The following is a 24,040-nucleotide window of genomic DNA, read 5'->3' as shown; positions in this document are numbered from 1 at the left end:
TGAAGGACATACATGTAGCCATTAACCTGGCCTCTGGATACAGTTCTTTACCTGTACTTTCACACTAACATGTTGCATGGCATTGTAATGGACACTGTTTTGCACATTTTAACACTGTGTTTAAGGACTTGTTCACAGTGTCCAGTTGCGCATGTCAACTCACTGCCTATACAGTCTTATGAGCCTGTTCACAGTACTGCGTTGTAACATGCGTTGTAACATTCAAGAATAACGCGTTATTCTTTCTTGCTGCATGCATGCTTTGTATTAAAGTCTATGTCCAGTCTCCATTGCAGCTCACACACATTATAATGCTTGTGTTATGCAACTGAGCCCTGTGAACCTAGATTGAGAGTTTATGAACTATTCACATTTCTCCAGTTGAGCTATGATGCAATGGATTCCACTGCTACAACACAGAATATGTGGTGCGTTGCAAGAATCACATAAAATGACACGAACAATGTTAGTCAATGAAGGTGCACATTGGTAAGTTGCTTCTTTGCATGTCTTACATTGTTACATTGTATGTCACTGCAAATATTTTGTGCTTAATGCAATGCAAAGCCCAACTAACCTTAGACTTTTTAGTGCAAGATATGGCAGACATGGCTTCTGTGGGGTATATGTCTTTTACTAGAAGAAATAGTTCAATGTTTTTTGTTTGAAATAAAACATTTCCTCTTAATACATTAGACAGAAAAAGTGAGAACCCTGTATACCATTTCACTGCGGGAGCAGATCACATGCCAGAGGTGTTCCCAGCAGAGGACTGCCCACAGCGACCTGCTAAACATCCCACTGCGCGTCTCCCATTCCAAGTTCCACAGGAAGGTGACACTGGTGAGTGGGGGAATGGAAAGGGGGGGCATCTTAGGCCTGGAACCCACTAGCAGTATGTTAGTAAGCTGTTAAGCCTGGAACCCACTACAAAACGCTATCATTAATCACAATCGCTAGTGGTTTGTATGAGTGGTTTGTAAGCGATTTCATGAGTGTTTTAGATAGCGATTTTAAAAAGTGTAATCAATTTGCCAGCGGTTGTGTAGCGATTAGTGTTTTTAATTCTGATTGGTCCTTTCAGTTAATTTTAATTTTGTTACAGTGTGCAATAATGTAAAAACACTAGCAAAATCGCTCTGTGTAGGCTTTGACAAGCGATTATGCCAGCGTTTATATACTATACATTGCAGAAATGCTAATCGCTAAAAAATTCTGCATGTCGTAATCGCAATCGCTCCAGTGGAATTTGCCCCATCCATTAACATTAGCTGAGCATTTAGGGAAATCGCTAGCTCTAAACCAGGGGTCTCAAACTCGCGGCCCGCGGGCCATTTGCGGCCCGCGATACAATATTTTGTGGCCCCAGGGCCCCAGAGCTTGTAGGGGCCCCCAGTGGCTACAAGAGGAAAAAAAAAATTTTCAAATCGGCCTTATAGTTTTTGAGAAAATCGATTTTAAAGTTGCAAAGGAAAAAAATACACATTTAAAAACCCGCCGACTTTAATGGTTAATAGCAAATCCACCTTAAATGCTAGAAACCCTAAATTTGCAGGATATGTTAAGGAGATCATTAGGAATAAGAGGAAAAAACAATTTTTCAAAAAGACCTTATAGTTCTTGAGAAAATCGATTTTAAAGTTTCGAAGGAAAATAGTATACTTTTAAATGCGGTAAATGTCACTTTTAGTAGCAAGCCTAACGGTAGTGTAATTTTACATGTATCAAAAGAAAGAGCAATACATTTCCTGACAGAGTTTCCAGGGGGTCCATACGCAGCCGCAGCGCTTTGGCCAGGGATCGCTATACAGCCGTAATATGGCTGTATGAAGATTCCGGGCATTTTTTCCTATTTTCCCAATTTTTTTTTTTATGTTTAGAGTGGGCGGGCAGAGGCGGCGATCCGCCGCGATTGACGTCAGGAGGGGCAGAGCTGAAGCTGAAAGCTCTGCCCCTTCCAGGAAATGCCGGCGGATTGCCCCCGGGGCGATTTGGGGGCTCTGCAGCCCTCGTTTTGCGGCGGGGACACGTGAACTCCCTTATGCGGCCCAGCCTCATCCTGACTTTGCCTCCTGCGGCCCCCGGGTAAATTGAGTTTGAGACCCCTGCTCTAAACTGTTTGAAATGCCCTAAACGCTCAGAAAATCGCTCTAGTGGGTTCCAGCCCTTACTCAGGCCTGGAACCCACTAGGAGAGCTTTTCTGAGTGCTTTGTGATTTGAAAAGCTCTTGCTAAAGTAATGTACTGTGTGTGATCCCACTTGAGCGATGTGATTTTATAAAAATCCCCCATAGTATTGCATAAGCAAGCACTTTTTCAAATCACTCGCGCTTCTAGTGGGTTTGAGACACTTGTAATTTGAAAAGCTCTTGCTAATGTATTGCTATGTGTGTGATCCCACTAGAGGAGTGTGATTTTATAAAAATCCACCATAGCATTGCATTAGCAAGAGCTTTTCAAATTACTAGCACTTAGAAAATGCTGCTAGTGGGCTTGAGCCTATTGGCCTGGGACTCACTACAAAAGCACTATTGCAATCACTAGCAATTTGTGGTAGAGCTTTACAAGCAATTTTGGGAGCGATTTCCCTGCTCCTATACAGTATATTAGAATGGAAACGCTCCCAAAATGCTTCATGTCCTGCGATTGCAATTTGGCTAATCGCAGTCACTAGTGGAATTTGTCCCGTCCATTTACATTGGCAGAGTATTTAGGAAAATCATTAGCAATTGAAAGCGATCCCTAAACACTCCAAAAAAACTCTCTAGTGGGTCCTAGCCCTTAAAGTCAGGTTATAGACAGACTACTGACTGATGTTCGTGCACTTCCTGGACTAACTAGTAATATGGGAAGTCTTTTTCAATTAGAAAATTTGTGTGCATTTTAACTTAAATATTTTTGGCTTGCATATAAATATAGATATAAATCACATGCAGCTTGTAAATGGACCAATCGAAATTTGCCCAATTCTAGTTTCATAGAATTTGAATTGCATGCAAACTCGTTGACCATCTCAAATGTTAACCTTTCTTTGTGACACAGGCATTAGACTATAAGCTTTGGACTCTTTCTATACAATGATTTTGCCTTATTTCCCATAAGATTTCCATCTTAGTGAAGTCAGTGTCTAATGTTCTACCACAGTCTAGGCCAACTTTTAGGGGAAGCTATGTATTTTGGGGATCTGGGAAGAAGCTTTGTAAGAATGCAGTATCTATGCAGCTTGGGGGTGTAGCGGGTAGCATTAGAAATGGTCAGTGAGATGCTACTTTTTCCACCCACATTCAAATCTGAACACATGCATTCAGCACCATTTCAGCGCCGAACAGCCGGACAGGGTGTGTTTCATATACCGTAGCTTCAATACTTCCTCTTTTCAGCTTTGAAGGAGGAAGTATCACAGCTAAAGAGCTGAAAGGGTGCTGGATGCATGTGTTCGGGAACCGGAAACATTGTAATGCCGAATTCAAACCAGGCCTGTGGAGTCGGAGTCGGGGCAATTTTGGGTGCCTGGAGTCGGAGTCGGAGTCGGAAAAAAATGCACCGACTCCTAATGAATTTAAACTGTAATTAAAATAGAAAATATGAGAAAATGTTCTATTTCATAGTCATCATAAATAATTTATACATACAGTAATAGCTGTGCTTAGTCCACAAAAATGAAATAAACCAATCAAAATTAGTTACTTGTGCTGCTTCAATAAAGCAGTCCCCGTATTTCTAAAGTCAGATATACACATCTGATTGTGACTGTATATATGATGTGTACACAGGAATCTTATATATACTAAATAACATCTATGCTGTAAGTATAAAGCCTGATGTGTAGCCGTGTCACTAATAGAAATTGTCAATGAGATAGAAATAATTCTGCGTTGATTCTGATTTATGCAAATGTATGCACTCTCTTTGCTCATGAAATCAAATAATTTGATATGTTGTTAAAATTTGGTTTGGTGACTACGAATTAAATGATACCTGAGAAGGATGAAAAGAAAAGTTTTATACATACCTGGGGCTTCTTCTAGCCCCCTTCAGGCTAATCAGTCCCTCACTGTCCACCTCCACCACCTGGATCTTCTGCTATGAGTCCTGGTAATTCAGCGAGTCAGCGCAGTCCGGCCACATGCCGCTTCCACAGCCAGGAGCGTTCTGCACTGTTGCGCAGGTGTAGTACGCTCCCGGCGGAGGAGTGTGTGCATGCGCACTACGCCAGACTGGCTCAAGTACCTGGACTCATAGCAGAAGATCCAGGTGGCGGAGGAGGACAGTGAGGGACTGATTAGCCTGAAGGGGGCAGGAGGAAGCCCCATGTATGTATAAAACTTTAATTTCATCTGTCTCAGGTTTACTTTGTTACACAGTAGTACTATACTCTACATGTGCACTCTCCACAGAGCTGCAGGGAATCCACTGAGAATTTTGTGCACATTGAACACAGAGGTGTTGTCTATCACCCATAACCTGGTTCAGATTGTACATGAAGAATGTGTAATAGAGGAAGAATCGCCTCATTCTCCTGCAGAGTACCTGCACATCACTCTTACATGTACCCACAGTCACATTGCCTAGGGCCTGATCCATGTTCAGATGTGTAATAGAGGAAGAAACTCCCCATTTCCCTGCAGAGTACCTGCACATCATTCTTACATGTACCCACAGTTACATTGCCTAGAGCCTGATAGATGTTCTTTGTTCCGGCCTGTACCTTTTACAAGTACTCTTACCAAGGACTAGTTTTAGTCTATGACTAAAGGGAATAAATATGGCAGTCTCCATATCTTTCTCACTTCAGTTGTCTTTTAAAATTTCTAAGCGTTGGCAGTTAAGAGACGAATTTCATGTTACATACTTTCAATCAACAAGATTGTAATGTGCAAATTAGAGGAGTCGAGGAGTCGGAGTCGGTGGAATCCTAAACTGAGGAGTCGGAGTCAGTGGATTTTTGTACTGACTCCACAGCCCTGACAACACTACGTTCTGCTAATGTGGACTAGCCAATATCCAAGCTGCCTTAGAGCAAACCTTTGAGGGATCAAAAGTTAACTAAATGCTTACCTCAGTAGCAGGGAGACTCTGGATGCTCCAGATGCTTCCCCTCTCATCCTTGACCCCACTACTGCCTGGGACCTTCTTTTTGTTCGTGGCCATGTTCCCATCTGGGTGCAGACATACTGCACATGTGCAAGTATGGTCCGCACCTGCACACAGGGGAAGGAGCTGTGAACAAGCATCTTCGTGTTGCTGGGCAGGTGTGGACTGTACAGTATGACCATGCTCACACGCAGACAGGAACACAGCCATAAGAGAATATCCAACTAGTCCTTGTGGAATATGCTTAGTGAATCCCAGCACCGTATAGATGGGGTTGAGGATGATGGGCCTGCAAGGCCAAAAGGCACTATGTCACACCTTGTCAACATTGCTGATACAGAAAAATCACTTTTAGACCTTTCGTAAGCATTGATAGGTGCTGATTTTGTGTTCCTCAGGAAAGGATGTTCTGGCGGTATTTCCGATCACAGGAAATACATGGAGACAAAACAGGCTGCCCGAAATGTGAAGCAAACAGAGGAGTTAAGGTACGTCCATGTGTGAATACCTACCTAAAACTAATAGGAAGGGTTTTTTGGATAAACATGCAACTGTGGTCAGCTGCATTGATATATCTAGTCAGCTGTATTAATATACTTCTTTCTGCATACTTCCCAAATCCATAATACAACCAAGTCATATTTGCCTGACTTACTAAGGTAGCTTCAGAAATCTCCAAGAATCTCCTGCATTCACACTTAGATGCATTGTGTTGAGTTGCGTAGAATTGCATTGCATCCAATTGAAAAAAGCATGCTGCAACGCGATGCAACTCAACGTAACCCATCTAGGTGTGAAACCAGCCTCAATGATCCAACAAAACTGTTCTGTATTAACCATTTCAGCCGCCCGGACGCAGGGCCGGGCCGAGGCATAGGCTGGAGAGGCTCCAGCCTCAGGGCGCAGTGTAGGAGGGGGCGCACAATTCATTCAGCTGTCATTCCTAATTGTGTTTGAAGAAGAAAGAAATAAGAAAAGGGGATACATAGCAGTGACTGCAAGCCAGATAACTAGATATTAAGGTGTTGGGGAGGTTGTGGGCCCTGTGGCACCTCTTAGTCTAATAGCAATCAGTGTGTGATTGCTAGGGTGGGAGGGATGAAGGGGCGCACTTTGGTGTCTCAGCCTTGGGTGCTGGAGGACCTTGTCCCGCCTCTGCGGCCGGACGTGATCCTCACGTCCAGGCGTCTGCCCTGCTGCGGTGCCACGCTTCGGCACGTGATCGCAGGCGCGCCCCCATGCTGTCCCGCAGTACCCCTGGGATCAGTGAATGGGAACATGGTTCCCGATCACCGATCCGTTTCCCCAGCAGAAAAACAGAAGCTCTCTTACTAGAGGCTTCAGTCTTTCTGCAAAAAAAAGTTTCCCGTCCTCCTTGTGCTTCCAGTGATCAAGAAGCACAAGAAGAAAAAAATAAACTCAAGGTGGCCATCTTGTGGCCAAATAGTAAAACTACATCTACATACATTTTACATTAACATTTACACATATAATAACATAAAACATTAACTGTTTATTTCCCACACCAAAATATTACCCAAATGTAACGATCGGTGTAACATAGAGAGGGTCTGATTACCGGTGATCTGCAGTATCACCGAGAATACAGATATATACCCGATTATTGATGATCTGCAGTATCACCGATAATCAGATATATCTTCTAAGCTCTGGACACCTGAGGGATGAGAGTGTTTGGTGCAACAGTAATACTTTGAGGAAAGCACCTGAGAGATAGGTGCTAGGCAGTGAGAGATACTGCTCTGGATCAGATTCCTTCCACAGGTCTGATGCTCCCCAAGGGGCGGAGCCAGACTGAGAGAGTGGGAAGGACAGAATGTGAGTGATACCAAGGAGCAGTGTCACTAACGGATCTGTGAACTATCTCTTAACAGGAGAGATAGTTCTGGAGGTCGGACAGGCCAGGTCGTAAACACACGGACAGATACAGTACAAAGAAAGGAAACAGATGCAGAATGCTGGAACTAGCAGAGTTTGGCAACAAGGTATCAGAAAGACAAAGGTACAGAATCAGAGATCAGAAGAATTGTCAGGAAAGCAGAAGGTCATAACAGATAATCAACAATGCCTAGACTTGAGTGTGAGCTCCAAGATTCTCACACTCCAGGGACTGAGCTAGATAATACAATAATACAGATGGTACAGAATTCCTAGACTAAGGTGTAAGTTCCTTGGCCATCAACACCTTGGAAACTGGTCTAGATAAGAATACAGATAATAACAGAATTCCTAGGCTAAGGTGTGAGCTCCGTGATCATCAACACCTACGAAACTGTCTTATAACACAGATACTGACAAGGTCTGAGTGCTACCACGTAGTGATCGCAACACCAGAGAACTGACCAGCACCCAGTATATATACTCTAGCACTCTCCAGCGCCTCCCCTAAGTGCTGGACCAATGAAGGTTGCAGAATTTGTCAGCTGACCAACTTGGTCAGGTGACCCCCTTCTGACTGCCATAAAGGCCCTGCCTCTCTGCGTGCGCGCGCGTCCTCCTAAACCAATGTGGACTATCAGTCCCAGCCACACCAGTCATGTGTTGTAATGTTTCTGCTGTGTTGGATGCGGAAACCGCCGCACCGCTGTCCGTGCGTGCGGCGTTTTCTCTGCATTCCGCATTGTTGAAAGGAGCAGGACTATGCGTGCAACTTGCCGCCTTGGACGCAGAATCCGCCGCCCTGTTGTTAGAGCATGCGGCGGTTTCTCCGCGCTCCGCCTGCGCGCCAGCTGCCCTGTTGAACGCGGAGTCAGCCGCCTCACTCTGAGTCTTAGCGGCGGCTTTTCCGCGTTTCCTCACACCAATAAAATTTTTAATGGAAAAAAGAAAAAAATTACAATTAAAAAACAAAAACATAAATAGTTACCTAAGGGTCTGAACTTTTTAAATATGAATGTGAAGGGGGTATACTAGGAAAACATTTTTTAAATTATAAGCTTGTAAATAGTGATTTACGCAAAACAGAAAAAATGCACCTTTGTTTCCAAATAAAATATTGGCGCCATACATTGTGATAGGGACAAAATTTAAATGGTGTCATAACCGAGACAAATGGGCAAATAAAATACATAGGTTTTAATTATGGTAGCGTGGATTATTTTAAAGCTATAATGGACAAAAACTGAGAAATAATGATTTTTTTTCCATTTTTTTCTTATTAATCCTGTTAAAATGCATTTATAAAAAAATAATTCTTAGCAAAATGTACCACCCAAAGAAAGCCTAATTAGTGGCGGAAAAACAAGATATAGATCAATAAATTGTGTTAAGTAGTGATAAAGTTATTAGTGAATGAATGGGAGGTGAAAATTGCTCTGGTGCATAAGGCTAAAAATCCCTGCGGTCTGAAATGGTTAATTGAAGTCTATCAGCCAACTTTCCTCTACAGCAGGGGTTTTAAACTCAAATAGACAGGTCCGGAAATAAAAAGCTAGACTAAGTCGAGGGCCAACATTAATATTTATATGTAATGCACCAATCACCCCCCACATATGAAATGCACCAATCACCCCCCCATATATGATATGCACCAATCGCTCCAAAAATATGAAAAACCAATAAGGGCTTGTTCACACCTAGGACATTTTAGCTGTTTTTTTCAGCACCGTCAATTTTCAAAATCGCCTTAAAAGCGATTACGCAATGATTCATTATGGGACAGTTCATATCAGTGTGTTGCATCTGCTTTCTGCTGACCAAAGCATTGCCTGTACCATTTTCGGGGCGATTTTGCTACAATGGCAGGTATAGGAAAAGTGGAAAACACTCAAAAATCGCTGTATGCGGCAATTGCATTCGCGTTTTCAATAAATAAATACATTGTATTTATTTTTTTTCCGGGTCAAAGAGTACACTTCTGACTTGCCTCCAGGGGCGTCGCTAGCCCTGTTTTGGGGGGGCACGTGCCCCCAATCTGTCCTGGGGTGCCACGGATCTCCGCCCGGCCGCCCCCTCTGTCAGACTCAGCGGCTCCACCCAGCCGCTGCGTCACTGACAGTCTCAGACCTCAGGATCAGGCGGCGAGCCGGTGACCAATCGTGCGGGCGCTAGGACCCAGCGCCAGCACTGATATGCGGAAGTGACATCACTTCCGCATATAGAGCGGGTGCGTCCAGCGCCCGCTCGTACAACTGGTCGGGTCGCCGCTGATCCTGAGATCTGCTGAGAGGTAGGGGGGAGCAGCGGCGGTGGCTAGAGGGGGGGGGGGGGGGGGCCTCCCTGTCACTCACTCACTCACTCACTCCCTAAAGGGCCTCCCTGTCACTCACTCACTCACTCACTCCCTAAAGGGCCTCCCTGTCACTCATTCACTCCCTAAAGGGGCTCCCTGGCACGCACTCACTCCCTAAAGGGGCTCCCTGTCACTCACTCACTCCCTAAAGGGGCTCCCTGGCACTCACTCCCTAAAGGGCCTCCCTGTCACTCACTCACTCCCTAAAGGGGCTCCCTGTCACTCACTCACTCCCTAAAGGGGCTCCCTGCCACTAACTCACTCCCTAAAGGGCCTCCCTGTCACTCACTCACTGCCTAAAGGGGCTCCCTGGCACTCACTTACTCCCTAAAGGGGCTCCCTGGCACTCACTCACTCCCTAAAGGGGCTCCCTGGCACTCACTAACTCCCTAAAGGGCCTCCCTGGCACTCACTCACTGCCTAAAGGGCCTCCCTGGCACTCACTCACTGCCTAAAGGGCCTCCCTGGCACTCACTCACTGCCTAAAGGGGCTCCCTGGCACTCACTCACTGCCTAAAGGGGCTCCCTGGCACTCACTCACTGCCTAAAGGGCCTCCCTGGCACTCACTCACTGCCTAAAGGGCCTCCCTGGCACTCACTCACTGCCTAAAGGGCCTCCCTGGCACTCACTCACTGCCTAAAGGGCCTCCCTGGCACTCACTCACTGCCTAAAGGGCCTCCCTGGCACTCACTCACTGCCTAAAGGGCCTCCCTGGCACTCACTCACTGCCTAAAGGGCCTCCCTGTCACTCACTCACTGCCTAAAGGGAGGCCCTCCCTGTCACTCACTCACTGCCTAAAGGGCCTCCCTGTCACTCACTCACTGCCTAAAGGGGCTCCCTGTCACTCACTCACTGCCTAAAGAGGCTCCCTGTCACTCACTCACTGCCTAAAGGGGCTCCCTGTCACTCACTCACTGCCTAAAGGGGCTCCCTGGCACTCACTCACTACCTAAAGGGGCTCCCTGTCACTCACTATCGGGGTCCCTGTCACTCACTACCTAACTGGAGGCGCCTGTCACTCACTAGCTAACCTGGGGGTCCCTGTCACTCACTAGCTAACTTGGGGGGCTACCATATTAAGGGGGCATTCTGCCTATTTATGTGAAATGCTGTCTATTTATGTGCCTCATGACTGCTGAATTTGTCTTGTTGGGAGCCTTATGATTTGTTGGGGGCCTCAAGATTGCTGAATTTGTCTTGTTGGGGGCCTCATGATTTGTTGGAGGCCTCATGATTGCTGAATTTGTCTTGTTGGGGGCCTCATGATTGCTGAATTTGTCTTGTTGGGGGCCTCATGATTTGTTGGGGGCCTCATGATTGCTGAATTTGTCTTGTTGGGGGCCTCATGATTTGTTGGGGGCCTCATGATTGCTGAATATGTCTTGTTGAGGGTCACATGATTGCTAACTGCGAGACTATGGGAAAAGCTGAATCCTTATCATATGAGACAATAGCATTAAACCTACTTTTTTAGCGTTTTAAAACAGAAAATAAAACTGGGAGGTTCTAAAAAATTTAATACATTTTTCAAGAGTAGGATGGATGAAATTGTTTATCTTCACAGTTTATTTTCAACTTGGATTTTCCATAATGTTCATGTATGAGTTAAAACGTTTGTACAGTATTTAGTTTAAATTGCTGTTGCCACTTTGCGATAGATAAGTGACTGTTGGGTTGCAGTTTGGGCACCCAGCCTCCAAAAGGTTCGCCACCACTGTCCTAATCTGATGTCCCACCATTGCTAGGTTCATGTAAATTTGTCTCCACCCGTTACCACACCTATATTCTGGTCCATGGCCCACCCATTTTTGGTGCGGCGCGATAAGCACGCCGCACAACGTGATCCTCATATTTTTGGCACGCTAGCTGCAGTGTGCTGAATTCTGCTGCCTACAGTATGTACAGTATACGCTGTTCTCTAGTGCCTGCACTGTGTGCTGATTTACCTACAGTGTGTACAGTGTAAGGTGTTACTCTGTGCCTTTGATTGTAAACCAGCTGTATTGTATGCTGATCCCTGCTACTTTCAGTATGTACAGTATTAGCTGTAAAGCCTGGTACACACATACAATTTTGATTAGCCAATTTTAGCTCTGTTCATAAAATTCATTGTCTGTTGGCCCACTTACTGCACGGGGGTGGGAAAATTGGGGGTCAGTGATTGACCAATCAAAATTGTATGTGCGTATACATCTTTGATCTATGCCTATACTGATTGTAAATTATCTAAATAAAGGACAGGGGGCTCCGTCCAATATTTCGATGGGCAGGCCCGTTATCCGTAGCTTACACCGCTGCTAAGTTCATGTACATTTGGCCCCACCCATGGCCACGCCCACTCACCGCATGGCCACGCCCATTTTTTTGCCGCCCGCCTGGTGCCCATAGGTGCCCCCGATCTCCAGGGACCCTAGAAATGCCCCTGCTTGCCTCAGGAAGTGGAAAAAGAAATAGCTTTTAAAAAGCACTTTACACAAAATTGTAGCGCGCAGGTAAGTGCCGGGAGGGGGGAAAAAATCATACTCAAAATCGCAAAATGCGTTCGTCAGCGATTTTAGATTTTAGGTGTGAACAATTAAAAAAAAAGGCAGCAGAGGGGGCATGGCTTGCCGATGGCCGGGTAAGGACGTGTTCTACATGGGCTCCCACTGACCCGATCTTAAAAACATCAATCAGCCTCTTCTCCCTAGCGGGACTCACCACATGGGTGACGGTAGAAAAAAGAAGGTGACACCTAAACATCCTAAGCCATCTTCTTCAAAGATCTATCGTTTTTTTACTGCCCCTGCAACATAGGCTCCAGCAACAAGAGGAGGAGAACATGGCGGACTCACCACGTGGCGCGCAGGGGCGCAACTCACCGCTAGTCAAAGCTGAGTCTAGTAATTCTCCTACCCACAAACCGACAACAGGCACACCACCGAAAACATCAGCAACTCTAGACTCCGGCGGAGGGCAGAGTCCAGCATCATCCGGGGTCCCTGACATCATAACCAAACATAAAGAGCCAGAGATCATGGAGATACCGCCGTGTAGCACTAAAGGTCGTAGCCCACTATCGGCTACTTCTAGCCCGCCTAACAGCTCTCGCCTGAAATTGACACCCAGTTCTTCATTCAAGCCCGCACAAGGTACGTGTCAACAGAATCCACCATCTCCGGTTGCTTCTGAGGGTGCGGAGTCCTATGTTGAGGTGGAACTTCACGACTAAATCCGCTCACTACCAACCAAGCAAGACTTGGAAAACTGTGTCACACGAATTATGAAAACTTATAAGAAGGAAATGTCGGAGTTCATGCAAGAGGTCGGGTATATAGTGAGAAGGGTCGAAGACATTGAACATCTCCAAGATGACTTTGACAAATCTATAGAAAAACAGCAGGGTGCCATCAACCTACAGACAGACCATATTTCTGCACTGTATATGAAAATTGATGACCCTGAGAACGGACAAAGGCGTAATAATATCAGAGGCTGACCAGAGACCACCCAAGCCCCAGACATAATGGCATCTACAGAAGCCATCTTCAACCTGTTCTTGGGCGCTGCATCAGATAATAAAATGGAGATAGACAGAGCTCATAGGGCTGCTGGTCCCCCGAGTACGAATCCTTTATGCCCAAGAGATATAGTGTGCAGAGTTCACTTCTACTATGAGAAAGAACGTATTATGGCCACTGCGTGCCAAAAAGGAGAAGTGGATTTTGACGGTGCCTAAAATATGCCTTCTTCCAGACCTTTCCAGCCTGACATTGCAACTGAGGAAAGTGGTTAAACCCCTTCTAACAGCCCTGAGAGATTGTGACATCACATACTGGTGGGGCTATCCTTTTGCAATCTATATGGATCACAATGGGAAATGAGCAGTATTTCACTCTCCGCAAGATTTGTCAAAAGTAAGAGCTACCTATGATCTCCCTCCTATCACGCTCGCAGACTGGCCAGTGCATATATCAACACTGGGCTTACCGCAAAGAGAGAGATGGTGCAGGGCACAAAAATGCAACAGACCTCCATGCAACTCTACCACGACTTGATAACATATCTTTTGTACGTGAATCTATTTCATTTTTTCCTTTTTTTTGTTTCCTGCTATTTGGATATACCTTTATCATTGCCACCCTACTGTGAAGGTTACTTTTCATGATCACGTGAGTTCCTCTATGGTGCAGATCCATAACTGTTATTTTTCCTGCATTCTAAGTATTAATACAGCACAGGAGCCTCCTAGGACTCCCAAACTAGACTCTTGCTATTTTACTGTGATTTTCCAGGCAAGACTCATTGACCAAAACCACATCTAATCTCAATATACTGTATTGGATGTTAATTTTTTATTGATCTATACACTTTTTTGAACACCCTTGCTAATCTCTATCTCCCCAACCAGAATCAGGGTAATGAATTACTAACCTATTTAACAGAACTGTCGGTCTTTGCCAAGGGCAATATTATACTTGGCGGGGACTTTAATCTCTGCCTGGACCCTAAATTTGACGCCTCATCGCAAAAACCCCAATTGACCAGGGCCATCATAAAATCAAAAAATCAAATCCTCGCTTAGAGTGGTTGATGTATGGAGAATTTTCAGGGCCGGCCCTAGGTTTCACAGTGCCCACGCTTTCAACACACACACACACACACACACACACACACACACACACACACACACACACACACACATACACACACACACACACACACACACACACACACACACACACACACACACACACACACACACACACACACACACACACACACACACACACACACACTTCACCTTTTCTCCTGAGTTACCTCCTAAGACAGTCGCTCAGATCTCTGTGACACATCACACATGCATAATAGAGAAATACTACTAACCACAAAAAGAAGAGTGCATTATCCTGAATACACTTAAAGATGAAGTCTAGAAACTTTCAGGAATATTAATAAAAACACTGTGGGACAGTTAGGCCCCCCTCCTCCCCACCCGATTTGGAATGATAGCAGAGCACAGACAATTTTACCACATACCAATACACTCTCTTGTACACATAATGTATTTTGGTAACACAGACAACCCTCCTCATATTGGATGGCTGACCAGGACCCAGCTAGTCTGGTTCCACAAATCAATTTCTTCCAAATCGAATCTAAACATAAATCTAACTGAATTGGAGCGTTTGTGTACCCATATATCCTCTCCACCTCACAAGATCTCTTTACTTTATTCTTCCTTAGTACCGGTATGTGCTTCTAGCGATAAAATTTGAACTAATCTCACAGACATCTGGGACAGGGAGTTTGGGAGCCCCCTCCCAGCAGCAAACTGGGAAAAATGTTCTCACTAATTCATAAGACATCCGTTTCCACTGTATATCAGTAAATAAACGACAAGATCTTTGTCAGATGGTACCGTACTCCAATCCAAATAGCCAAATTCAATTCAGATACACCACCCACATGTTGGAGATGCTCCCAAGCTCCTGGAACCTTTTTACATATCTGGTGGGAATGCCCCCACATCCAACCCTTCTGGGTAAAGGTGTTTTCGATTCCTAAACAGCTGTACTGCAAAACATTGGAATTATCGGTGGCTACGGCCCTGTTAACCCTGCTGCCCGGAAGAACTTCTTCCATTAAAAAATCCATCACTCCTCAATTATTGATAGCCGCAAGATTACTTATTGCTCGACTGATTGAATCTTACCCCCTCTATGACTGAATTATTTAAAGAGGTAAACCACGTTATGAGGATGGAGGATTTAAATACAGATGTGCACGACAATGCTCAATCCTTCTTTGCAAAATGGGCAGTATGGGTGGATATCCGAGAATGTGATAAGGACAAAGAATTGCTTGGCTGAGTTCTTGTGATATAACGCGGAAAAGCCGCCTCGTGTACTGGCGGCAAGGCGGCTGAGTCCGCGTCCAGCACGGCGGTTTGCACGCAGCAGCGTGCGTCTGGTGTGGCTGGGTCTGTTAGTTCACACAGGTTGAGGAATACGCGCGCGCGCGCTGAGAGGCAGAACCTTTATGACAAACGAGGAGGGATCAGCTGACCAGGTTGGTCAGCTGACCTTAAAGCAAGTGGCTATTGGTTGATCGCTGATGGGTGGCGCCGGAGAGCGCCGCTCTATATATAGTCACTGCTTGTCAGTCTCAAGTTGTCTGCCGTTGCAAACACTTACGTGGAAACACTCAGACCTTAGTCAGATCCTACAGTGTGTTAGAACCAGGATGACCTGGGAATTCACACTGAGCCAGATTACTTCTGTGTATTATTGTGTTATACTTCAGACTAGTTCCAGGGTGTTGAGACCACGGACCTCACACCCAAGATTAGGGACTCTGTGTTATCATTCTGCTATACTTCAGACTAGTTCCAGGGTGTCGAGACCACGGACCTCACACCCAAGATTAGGGACTCTGTGTTATCATTCTGCTATACTTCAGACTAGTTCCAGGGTGTCGAGACCACGGACCTCACACCCAAGATTAGGGACTCTGTGTTATCATTCTGTTATACTCCAGACTACTAGTTCCAGGGTGTCGAGACCACGGACCTCACACCCAAGACTAGGCATTGTTTTGATATCTGTTATGACCTATTGCATTCCTGACTATCCCTCTGCTTTCTGATTCGGTACCTACGTGTAAGAAAGCGCGGAATAGCAGCCGCTTGCTCTCAGAGCAGGGCGGCTGCTTCCGCATCCAGCATGGCGGCGCAGCGTGGAGGAGCCACCGCATGCCGCATGAGCAGTGGTGAACGCGGAAAGGCCGCCGCGTGCAGTGCGGCGGCTCCCGTGGCGGATATCAGGGACAGTGCTGGTGTGGCTGGGACTCATAGTCCACCAGCGTTGAGAGTGACGCGCGCGCGCGCACTGGGGCAGAGAATATATGACAGTCAGAAGTGAGTCAGCTGACCAGGCTGGTCAGCTGACTCTGGCTCCACTCCTCATTGGTCCAGCACTTAGGGAGGTGCTGGAGAGATGCCGGTGTATATATACTGCCGGCTGTTCAGTTGCTGGTTGTCTGGCGTTGCGAACACAACGTGGGAGCACTCAGACCCTTAGTCAGATCCTTAAGTGTGCCGGGACCAGCTGGAGCTGTAATCCTACACTTAGCTAGTTTCTGTTGATAGCTTAAAGTACTAGTTTGATTGTGATTATCTGTTATGACCCTTTGCCTGCCTGACTATCCTCCTGAAATTTGATCTTGTACCTTGCCATTCTGATACTCTGTTGCCGAACCCCGGCTCGTTCTTAGACTCTGCTTCTGCCTCCTGACTTTGTACCTCGATATATCTGATACCCTGTTCCCGAACCCTGCCTGTACCTTAGACTCCACCTCTGCCTCCTGAATCTGTACTTTATCTGTCCGTGTGTTTACGACCTGGCTTGTCCGACCTTGAGAACCGACCTTACTATTAGAGGCGGTTTCCGTCCTGTTAGTGACACTCCGGAGTGTCACTCTCAGATAATCCTTCCTACTCTCAGCCTGACTCCTCTCGTTTTGGAGAGTCTTCGGAAGGAATCCGTGCAGTACTCCTTACTGCTCTGAGGCTCAGTCCTCTAAGTGTTACTGTTACACCAAACACTACACTCTACTCGGGTTAGCTGGTATATCGGATTATCGGTGATACTGCAGATCACTTATAATCTGGTATATATCTGTATTCCCAGTGATACTGCAGATCACCGGTAATCAGATCCTCTCTGTGCTCCACCGTTCGTTACAGAACGCCAGACCCAAAACAAAATGGACGCACGCACTGGTCCTCTGGGTGAACTTGCCACTTTGGTGGATAATGTCAATCGAGTGCTGGGTGAACACAAAGCATTGATTGAGGCCCTGTCAGGGTCTGTACAAACCCTCCAGACATCAGTGGATGAGGTGCGATCCCCTCCTAGCGTGGACATACGTATGCCCGTTCCTGAACGGTTTTCTGGCCACAGATCTGACTTCCACAATTTTAGGAGTAGAGTGTTATCATATTTTGAATTGAGACCACGATCCTCTGGTACTGAGGCCCAGAGAGTCACGTTTATCAAAACTTTACTGTCCGGTGACTCCCAGACCTTGGCGTATAGCCTGCCCCCCGGAGACACAGCTTTGACCTCTGTAGAGGAATTTTTTAAAGCCATGGCAGTAATTTACGACGACCCAGACCTTGCTGCGACCTCTGATCGGAAGCTCAAGCTTTTACGGCAAGGCAAGGGTCCAGTCGAAGATTATGCGGCCGAATTTAGAAGGTGGTCAGTTACGGCCAGGTGGGACACCTATGCCCTGTTAGACCGCTTTCTTTCTGGGTTATCAGATGAGGTCTCCGACTTGATGTTGAGCCAGCCCGAACCCAAGACGGTCGATGAGGCCATCTCATCGGCCATCCGAATTGACCGCAGGCTGCGCCATCAGAGACAGACTAGGGGCAGTCATCGTGTTAGGTTGACCTTCGGCTGCACCTCTAGTTACTGCATCTTCTTCTGTCTCATCTTCTCCAGTCTTGCCTCCTCCCGAGCCGATGCAGATCGGTCGGTCGAAGCTGACCTAGGTGGAGCGAAGACGGAGAATGACTGAACAGCTATGTCTGTATTGTGGTGAAGGGGAGCATAGGGTACGAAATTGCCCCAACAAGCCGGGAAACGAGCTTGCCTAGGAGTAGTGGGGGGTGACACCCTAGGCACACAATTCTCACCCCTTAAGGAAAAAAGGTTGCTTCTCCCTTGTACCATTACATGGGGGAATAAGTCTATAGCCACTGAGGCTTTTATTGATTCTGGTTCAGCGGCTAATTTTATGAACCATGAATTTTCTCAGAAATTGGGTATTCCTCTCACACCCGTGACACCTTCCATTCAAGTGACGGCAGTGGACGATTCTCCCCTGCAACGGAATCGTCCCCTGTCACAGACTCCAGAGGTGAAGGTCACTATAGGGGTACTGCATGAGGAACACCTACAGTTTTTCGTTTTACACATCCACCTCCACTATCATCCTAGGCATGCCGTGGTTACAGATTCATTCACCACAAATAGATTGGGCCACTGGTCAGTTAACTGCCTGGTCACCCCACTGTTTCCAACAATGTTTAGGGAACCTGACCTTGGGTCAAACCAGGGTTCAGGTGGAGGGTGTACCAGAACCGTACTCTGTATATTCTGACGTGTTCTGTCCCAAAGCCGCTGATAAGTTGCCCCCACATCGCCCTTTCGACTGTCACATTGATCTCCGTTCAGGTTGTATGCCCCCCCGGGGTCATCTGTACAATTTATCTGGGCCCGAAAAATTGGCCATGCAAGAATATATCCGTGAGAATTTGGCCAAGAGCTTCATTCGCCCGTCCCGGTCACCTGCCGGGGCAGGGTTCTTTTTTGTTAAAAAGAAAGACGGAGGCCTGCGACCCTGTATTGATTACCGTGGCCTGAATAAGATCACCGTGAAGAATCGCTATCCGTTACCTCTGATAGATGATTTATTCACACAGGTCACAAGAGCTAAGATCTTCTCGAAGTTGGATCTGAGGGGTGCATACAACCTGGTCCGCATTAGAAAGGGCGATGAGTGGAAGACGGCCTTCAACACACCCGACGGGCATTACGAGTACTTAGTGATGCCCTTCGGGTTGTGTAATGCGCCAGCCGTCTTCCAAGAGTTAATTAATGAGGTATTCAGAGAGGTGTTGGGCAGATTTGTTCTGGTGTACCTCGACGATATTCTGATCTACTCCGACAACCTCTCTGAACACAGGATCCATGTCAAATTTGTGCTGAACAAATTGAGACAGAATATGCTGTATGCCAAGTTGGAAAAGTGTATTTTTGAGGTGACATCCGTCACGTTTCTGGGGTATGTGATTTCTACCTCAGGTTTGTCAATGGACCCTGCTAAAGTCACAGCTGTCCTGGAATGGCCGCAACCTGTGGGCCTGAAAGCCCTCCAGAGATTCCCGGGCTTTGCAAATTACTATAGGAGGTTTATAAAAGGGTACTCCACGATCATTGCACCCCTTACCAGTCTCACAAAAAAGGGGGCAGATACTACACACTGGTCTCCTGAGGCTCAAAATGCATTTTGTACTTTAAAGGAATTGTTTTGTTCCGCACCGATCCTGAGACATGTTGACACCTCTTATCCTTTCATTGTTGAGGTTGATGCCTCGGAGGTCGGGGTAGGGGCTGTGCTGTCTCAGCGGTCAGGGTTACAGGGAAGACTACACCCCTGTGCTTACTTTTCTCGTAGGTTCTCTCCGGCAGAGAGGAACTACGATATAGGCAACAGAGAGCTCCTGGCCATTAAATTGGCCTTTGAAGAGTGGCGTCACTGGCTAGAGGGAGCAGAGCACACAATCACGGTTTTCACGGACCACAAGAATTTAGAATAGATCGAGGGAGCTAAGAGATTAAGTCCCCGTCAGGCCCGATGGTCTTTATTCTTTACGAGGTTCAGATTCATAATTACTTACACTCCAGGCAGCAAAAACATTAAGGCAGACGCTTTATCCAGGTGCTTTGAGCCAGAGACAGCACAGCCCTCCGTCCCTGAGACCATTGTTCCGCAGAAATTGGTGCTGGCTGCAACCGATACTTGGGAAGACTGGAAGGAGACGTTAAGCCCCTTCCAGCAGGACACCCCGGAAGGGAAGCCTGAAGGGGTTATGTTCATTCCCCTGCCCTTCCGTCTCCAGATCTTAGAGATGTTCCATGCGCATAAGAATGCTGGACATCCTGGAGCAGCCAGAACACAAGATCTCGTAGCCAGGTGTGCCTGGTGGCCCTCCCTGTCAGTTGATTGCAAGGAGTTTGTTAGGGAATGTGCAATATGTGCAAAAAGTAAGCCCTCCCGGGTGGCACTTGTCGGTACCTTACAGCCTTTGCCCGCCCCGAGTGAACCATGGACCCACTTGTCCATGGATTTTGTGGGTGAGCTTCCCAGGTCTGAGGGCATGTCGGTCATTTGGGTAGTAGTTGACCGCTTCAGCAAGATGGCCCATTTCGTGCCCTTAAAAGGACTCCCCTCGGCCCAGGAATTGGCCGACCTATTCATCATCCACATTTTCCGGCTACATGGCATTCCGGAAAACATAGTGTCTGATAGGGGAGTCCAATTCATCTCTAGATTCTGGAGGGCATTCTGCCACTTAATGGGCATGAAGCTATCCTTCTCGTCAGGCTACCACCCACAGACCAAGGTCAGACGGAGAGGGTCAACCAGTCATTAGAGCAGTTTTTGAGATGCTACGTTGCAGAGGCGCAGAATGACTGGGTCAAATTACTGCCCTTTGCAGAATTTGCGCAAAATAATTTGAAGAGTTCTTCTTCTGGTTTTTCTCCGTTCCAGATCGTGACAGGGAGGTCGCCCAAGTTCTCCCCTTTGCCAGTTGTCTCGTCTCCGTTTCCTACCCTGGAAACCTGGCAGAGGGCATTTAAAGACATCTGGGGGATGGTGAAGAGTAATTTGGAAAGGGCATTCAAGAGTCAAAAGGGTCAGGGAGGGACACTGTAAGAAAGCGCGGAAGAGCAGCCGCTTGCTCTCAGAGCGGGGCGGCTGCTTCCGCATCCAGCATGGCGGCGCAGCGTGGAGGAGCCACCGCATGCCGCATGAGCAGTGGTGAACGCGGAAAGGCCGCCGCGTGCAGTGCGGCGGCTCCCGCGGCGGATATCAGGGACAGTGCTGGTGTGGCTGGGACTCATATTCCACCAGCGTTGAGAGTGACGCGCACGCACTGGGGCAGAGAATATATGACAGTCAGAAGTGAGTCAGCTGACCAGGCTGGTCAGCTGACTCTGGCTCCACTCCTCATTGGTCCAGCACTTAGGGAGGTGCTGGAGAGATGCCTGTGTATATATACTGCCGGCTGTTCAGTTGCTGGTTGTCTGGCGTTGCGAACACACCGTGGGAGCACTCAGACCCTTAGTCAGATCCTTAAGTGTGCCGGGACCAGCTGGAGCTGTAATCCTACACTTAGCTAGTTTCTGTTGATAGCTTAAAGTACTAGTTTGATTGTGATTATCTGTTATGACCCTTTGCCTGCCTGACTATCCTCCTGAAATTTGATCTTGTACCTTGCCATTCTGATACTCTGTTGCCGAACCCCGGCTCGTTCTTAGACTCTGCTTCTGCCTCCTGACTTTGTACCTCGATATATCTGATACCCTGTTGCCGAACCCTGCCTGTACCTTAGACTCCGCCTCTGCCTCCTGAGTCTGTACTTTATCTGTCCGTGTGTTTACGACCTGGCTTGTCCGACCTTGAGAACCGACCTTACTATTAGAGGCGGTTCCCCGTCAGAGCCGGTTTAAGCAACAATGGGGCCCCAGGGCAAAATAAACCTGGGGGGCCCCCCAACATATACCCCGGAACAAAAATCAGCATTAGGGGACCTTTTTTGCAGCTGGTATAGTCAGGGTGTGAAGTCCCAATCGGTCAGAGCTCCACATTCTGGCTATCCCAGCCTGCATGGGGGACAAGGGGTTAAAAAGTTTCAGGAGGGCGGACCCCACATAATTAAAAAAAAAAAAAATCCCACACTCTAAACATAAAAAAAATTGGGAAAATAGGAAAAAATGCCAGGGATCTTCATACAGCCATATTGCGGCTGTATAGCGATCCCTGGCCAAAGCGCTGCGGCTGCGTATAGACCCCCTGGAAACCCCGTCAGGAAATTTATTGTGCTTTCGTTTGATGCATGTAAAATTACACTACCGGTAGGTTTGCTACTAAAAGTGACATTTACCACATTTAAAACTATACTTTTTTCTTCTAAACTTTAAAATCCATTTTCTCAAAAACTATAAGGTCTTTTTGAAAAATTGTTTTTTCCTCTTATTCCTAATGATCTCCTTAACATATCCTGCAAATTTAGGGTTTATAGCATTTAAGGTGGATTTGCTATTAACCATTAAAGTCAGCAGGTTTTTAAATGTTCTTTTTTTTTTTCCTTTGAAACTTTAAAATCGATTTTCTCAAAAACTATAAGGCCGATTTGAAAAAATTGTTTTTCCTCTTGTAGCCACTGGGGGCCCCTACAAGCTCTGGGGCCCTGGGGCAGCTGCCTCCTTTGCCTTAATGGTAGCGCCGGCCCTGTTCCCCGTCCTGTTAGTGACACTTCCTCCGGAGTGTCACTCTCAGATAATCCTTCCTACTCTCTGCCTGACTCCTCCCGTTTTGGAGAGTCTTCGAAAGGAATCCGTGCAGTACTCCTTACTGCTCTGAGGCTCAGTCCTCTAAGTGTTACTGTTACACCAAACACTACACTCTACTCGGGTGTACAGAGGTTAGCTGGAATATCGGATTATCGGTGATACTGCAGATCACTTATAATCTGGTATATATCTGTATTCCCAGTGATACTGCAGATCACCGGTAATCAGATCCTCTCTGTGCTCCACCGTTCGTTACACTATGCATATCTGATTATCTGTTGCCAAACCCTGCCTGCCTTTGGATACCGAATCAGCCTTCTGTCTCTGTACTTTGTCTGTCTATGTGTTGCCGACCTGGCTTGCCCGACCTTGAGAGCTATCTCTCACCTTAAAGAGATAGTCTCCAGACCTGCTAGTGACATCCACCTTTCAGGTGTCACTCACTCACAGGTCCTTCCTACTTTCAGCCTGGGACTCCACCCCTTTGGAGGTCTCAGGCTGCTGGAAGGTTTTTTCACTTCCCAAAAAGTGGTATCCTCCATACTGCCAAAGACCACCTGCGCCTCGGGTGGTCCTACTCAAAGTCATTACTGTTGCACCAAACACTCACACTATAAAGGTGTCCAGAGGTTAGTTATACTTGGATTATCGGTGATTCTGCAGATCATCAATAATCAGGTATAATCTGTATTCTTGGTGATACTGCAGATCACCAATAATCAGATTCTTTCTGTGTGCTGACACCGATCGTTACAGTTCTCTTATATTAATAAACACAATCCTGTACTCTTGTGAGGGTATTGGGCAGGGGTAAGATGAGCCTGGGTCTGTGGGTTGTTTGAGCACCACTCCTTTTCTCTTTCTCTCCTCTTTCCCTTCTCATTCCTTCCCTTTATATCTGTTACTCTTCTCTAAGGGAATTTAATAGTTATCCATTGGTGCATAGCATTATAATATTATCGATGAAGATAACATTTGTTTAATAGAAATTTCTTTGGTCTTCAATATTGAAGAATTGTCACTCTGGTCAGTTTGAAATAATACTATGGATCAATCTGGTTCCAGTTATCATAAATTTCTATGTAATGCCCTTACATTGTCTACGTGGAAATAATATTCTCTGTAGTGACCTTATCATTCTGTATTTCAATGTGACTCCTCTAGATCTTCTATGTGTATTTTATACATGAATTTCTGATGAGAATTTCTATGCATGTTCCTATTTCTGTCTTCTATACATTGTTGTTATGTATAAAAATGTAATAAAAAGTTATTTTACAAAAAAAAACAAAAACAAAAAAAAAACAAGGCACACAAATCAATTGTGCTTAACCACTTAAGGACCAGGGGATTTTGCAATGATCGGTGCTGCGTGGGCTCTACATGCTACACCACTAACGACCCGCCGACGTTAGGCTGTCGTTAAGTGGTTTTAAAGTGAATGGGAACCGCATTTTTAAAAAAATGAAGCAAATACTTACCTAAGGAGAGGGAAGGCTCTAGGTCATATAGAGCCTTCCATCTCCTCTCTCAGTGCTCTCTATCCTGTGCTGGCTCCCCCC

At 46.4% G+C, this 24,040-nt stretch overlaps 1 protein-coding gene across 1 annotated transcript in view; it reads left to right on the top strand.

The window, feature by feature from the left end:
- The window catches only part of USP18 (ubiquitin specific peptidase 18), a 72,414-nt gene that overhangs the window by 30,439 nt on the left and 17,935 nt on the right, over positions 1 to 24,040 (top strand). Inside the window, exons 6-7 of the mRNA XM_068273684.1 lie at positions 697 to 843; positions 5,493 to 5,582. Coding sequence (XP_068129785.1) covers positions 697 to 843; positions 5,493 to 5,582 — 237 coding nt within the window. The remainder of the gene's footprint in view (positions 1 to 696; positions 844 to 5,492; positions 5,583 to 24,040) is intronic.

This window comes from Hyperolius riggenbachi, chromosome 3 (genome assembly GCF_040937935.1).
Source record: "Hyperolius riggenbachi isolate aHypRig1 chromosome 3, aHypRig1.pri, whole genome shotgun sequence".
NCBI classification, from domain to species: domain Eukaryota; kingdom Metazoa; phylum Chordata; class Amphibia; order Anura; family Hyperoliidae; genus Hyperolius; species Hyperolius riggenbachi.
This window is presented reverse-complemented; position numbering and strand designations above follow the sequence as displayed.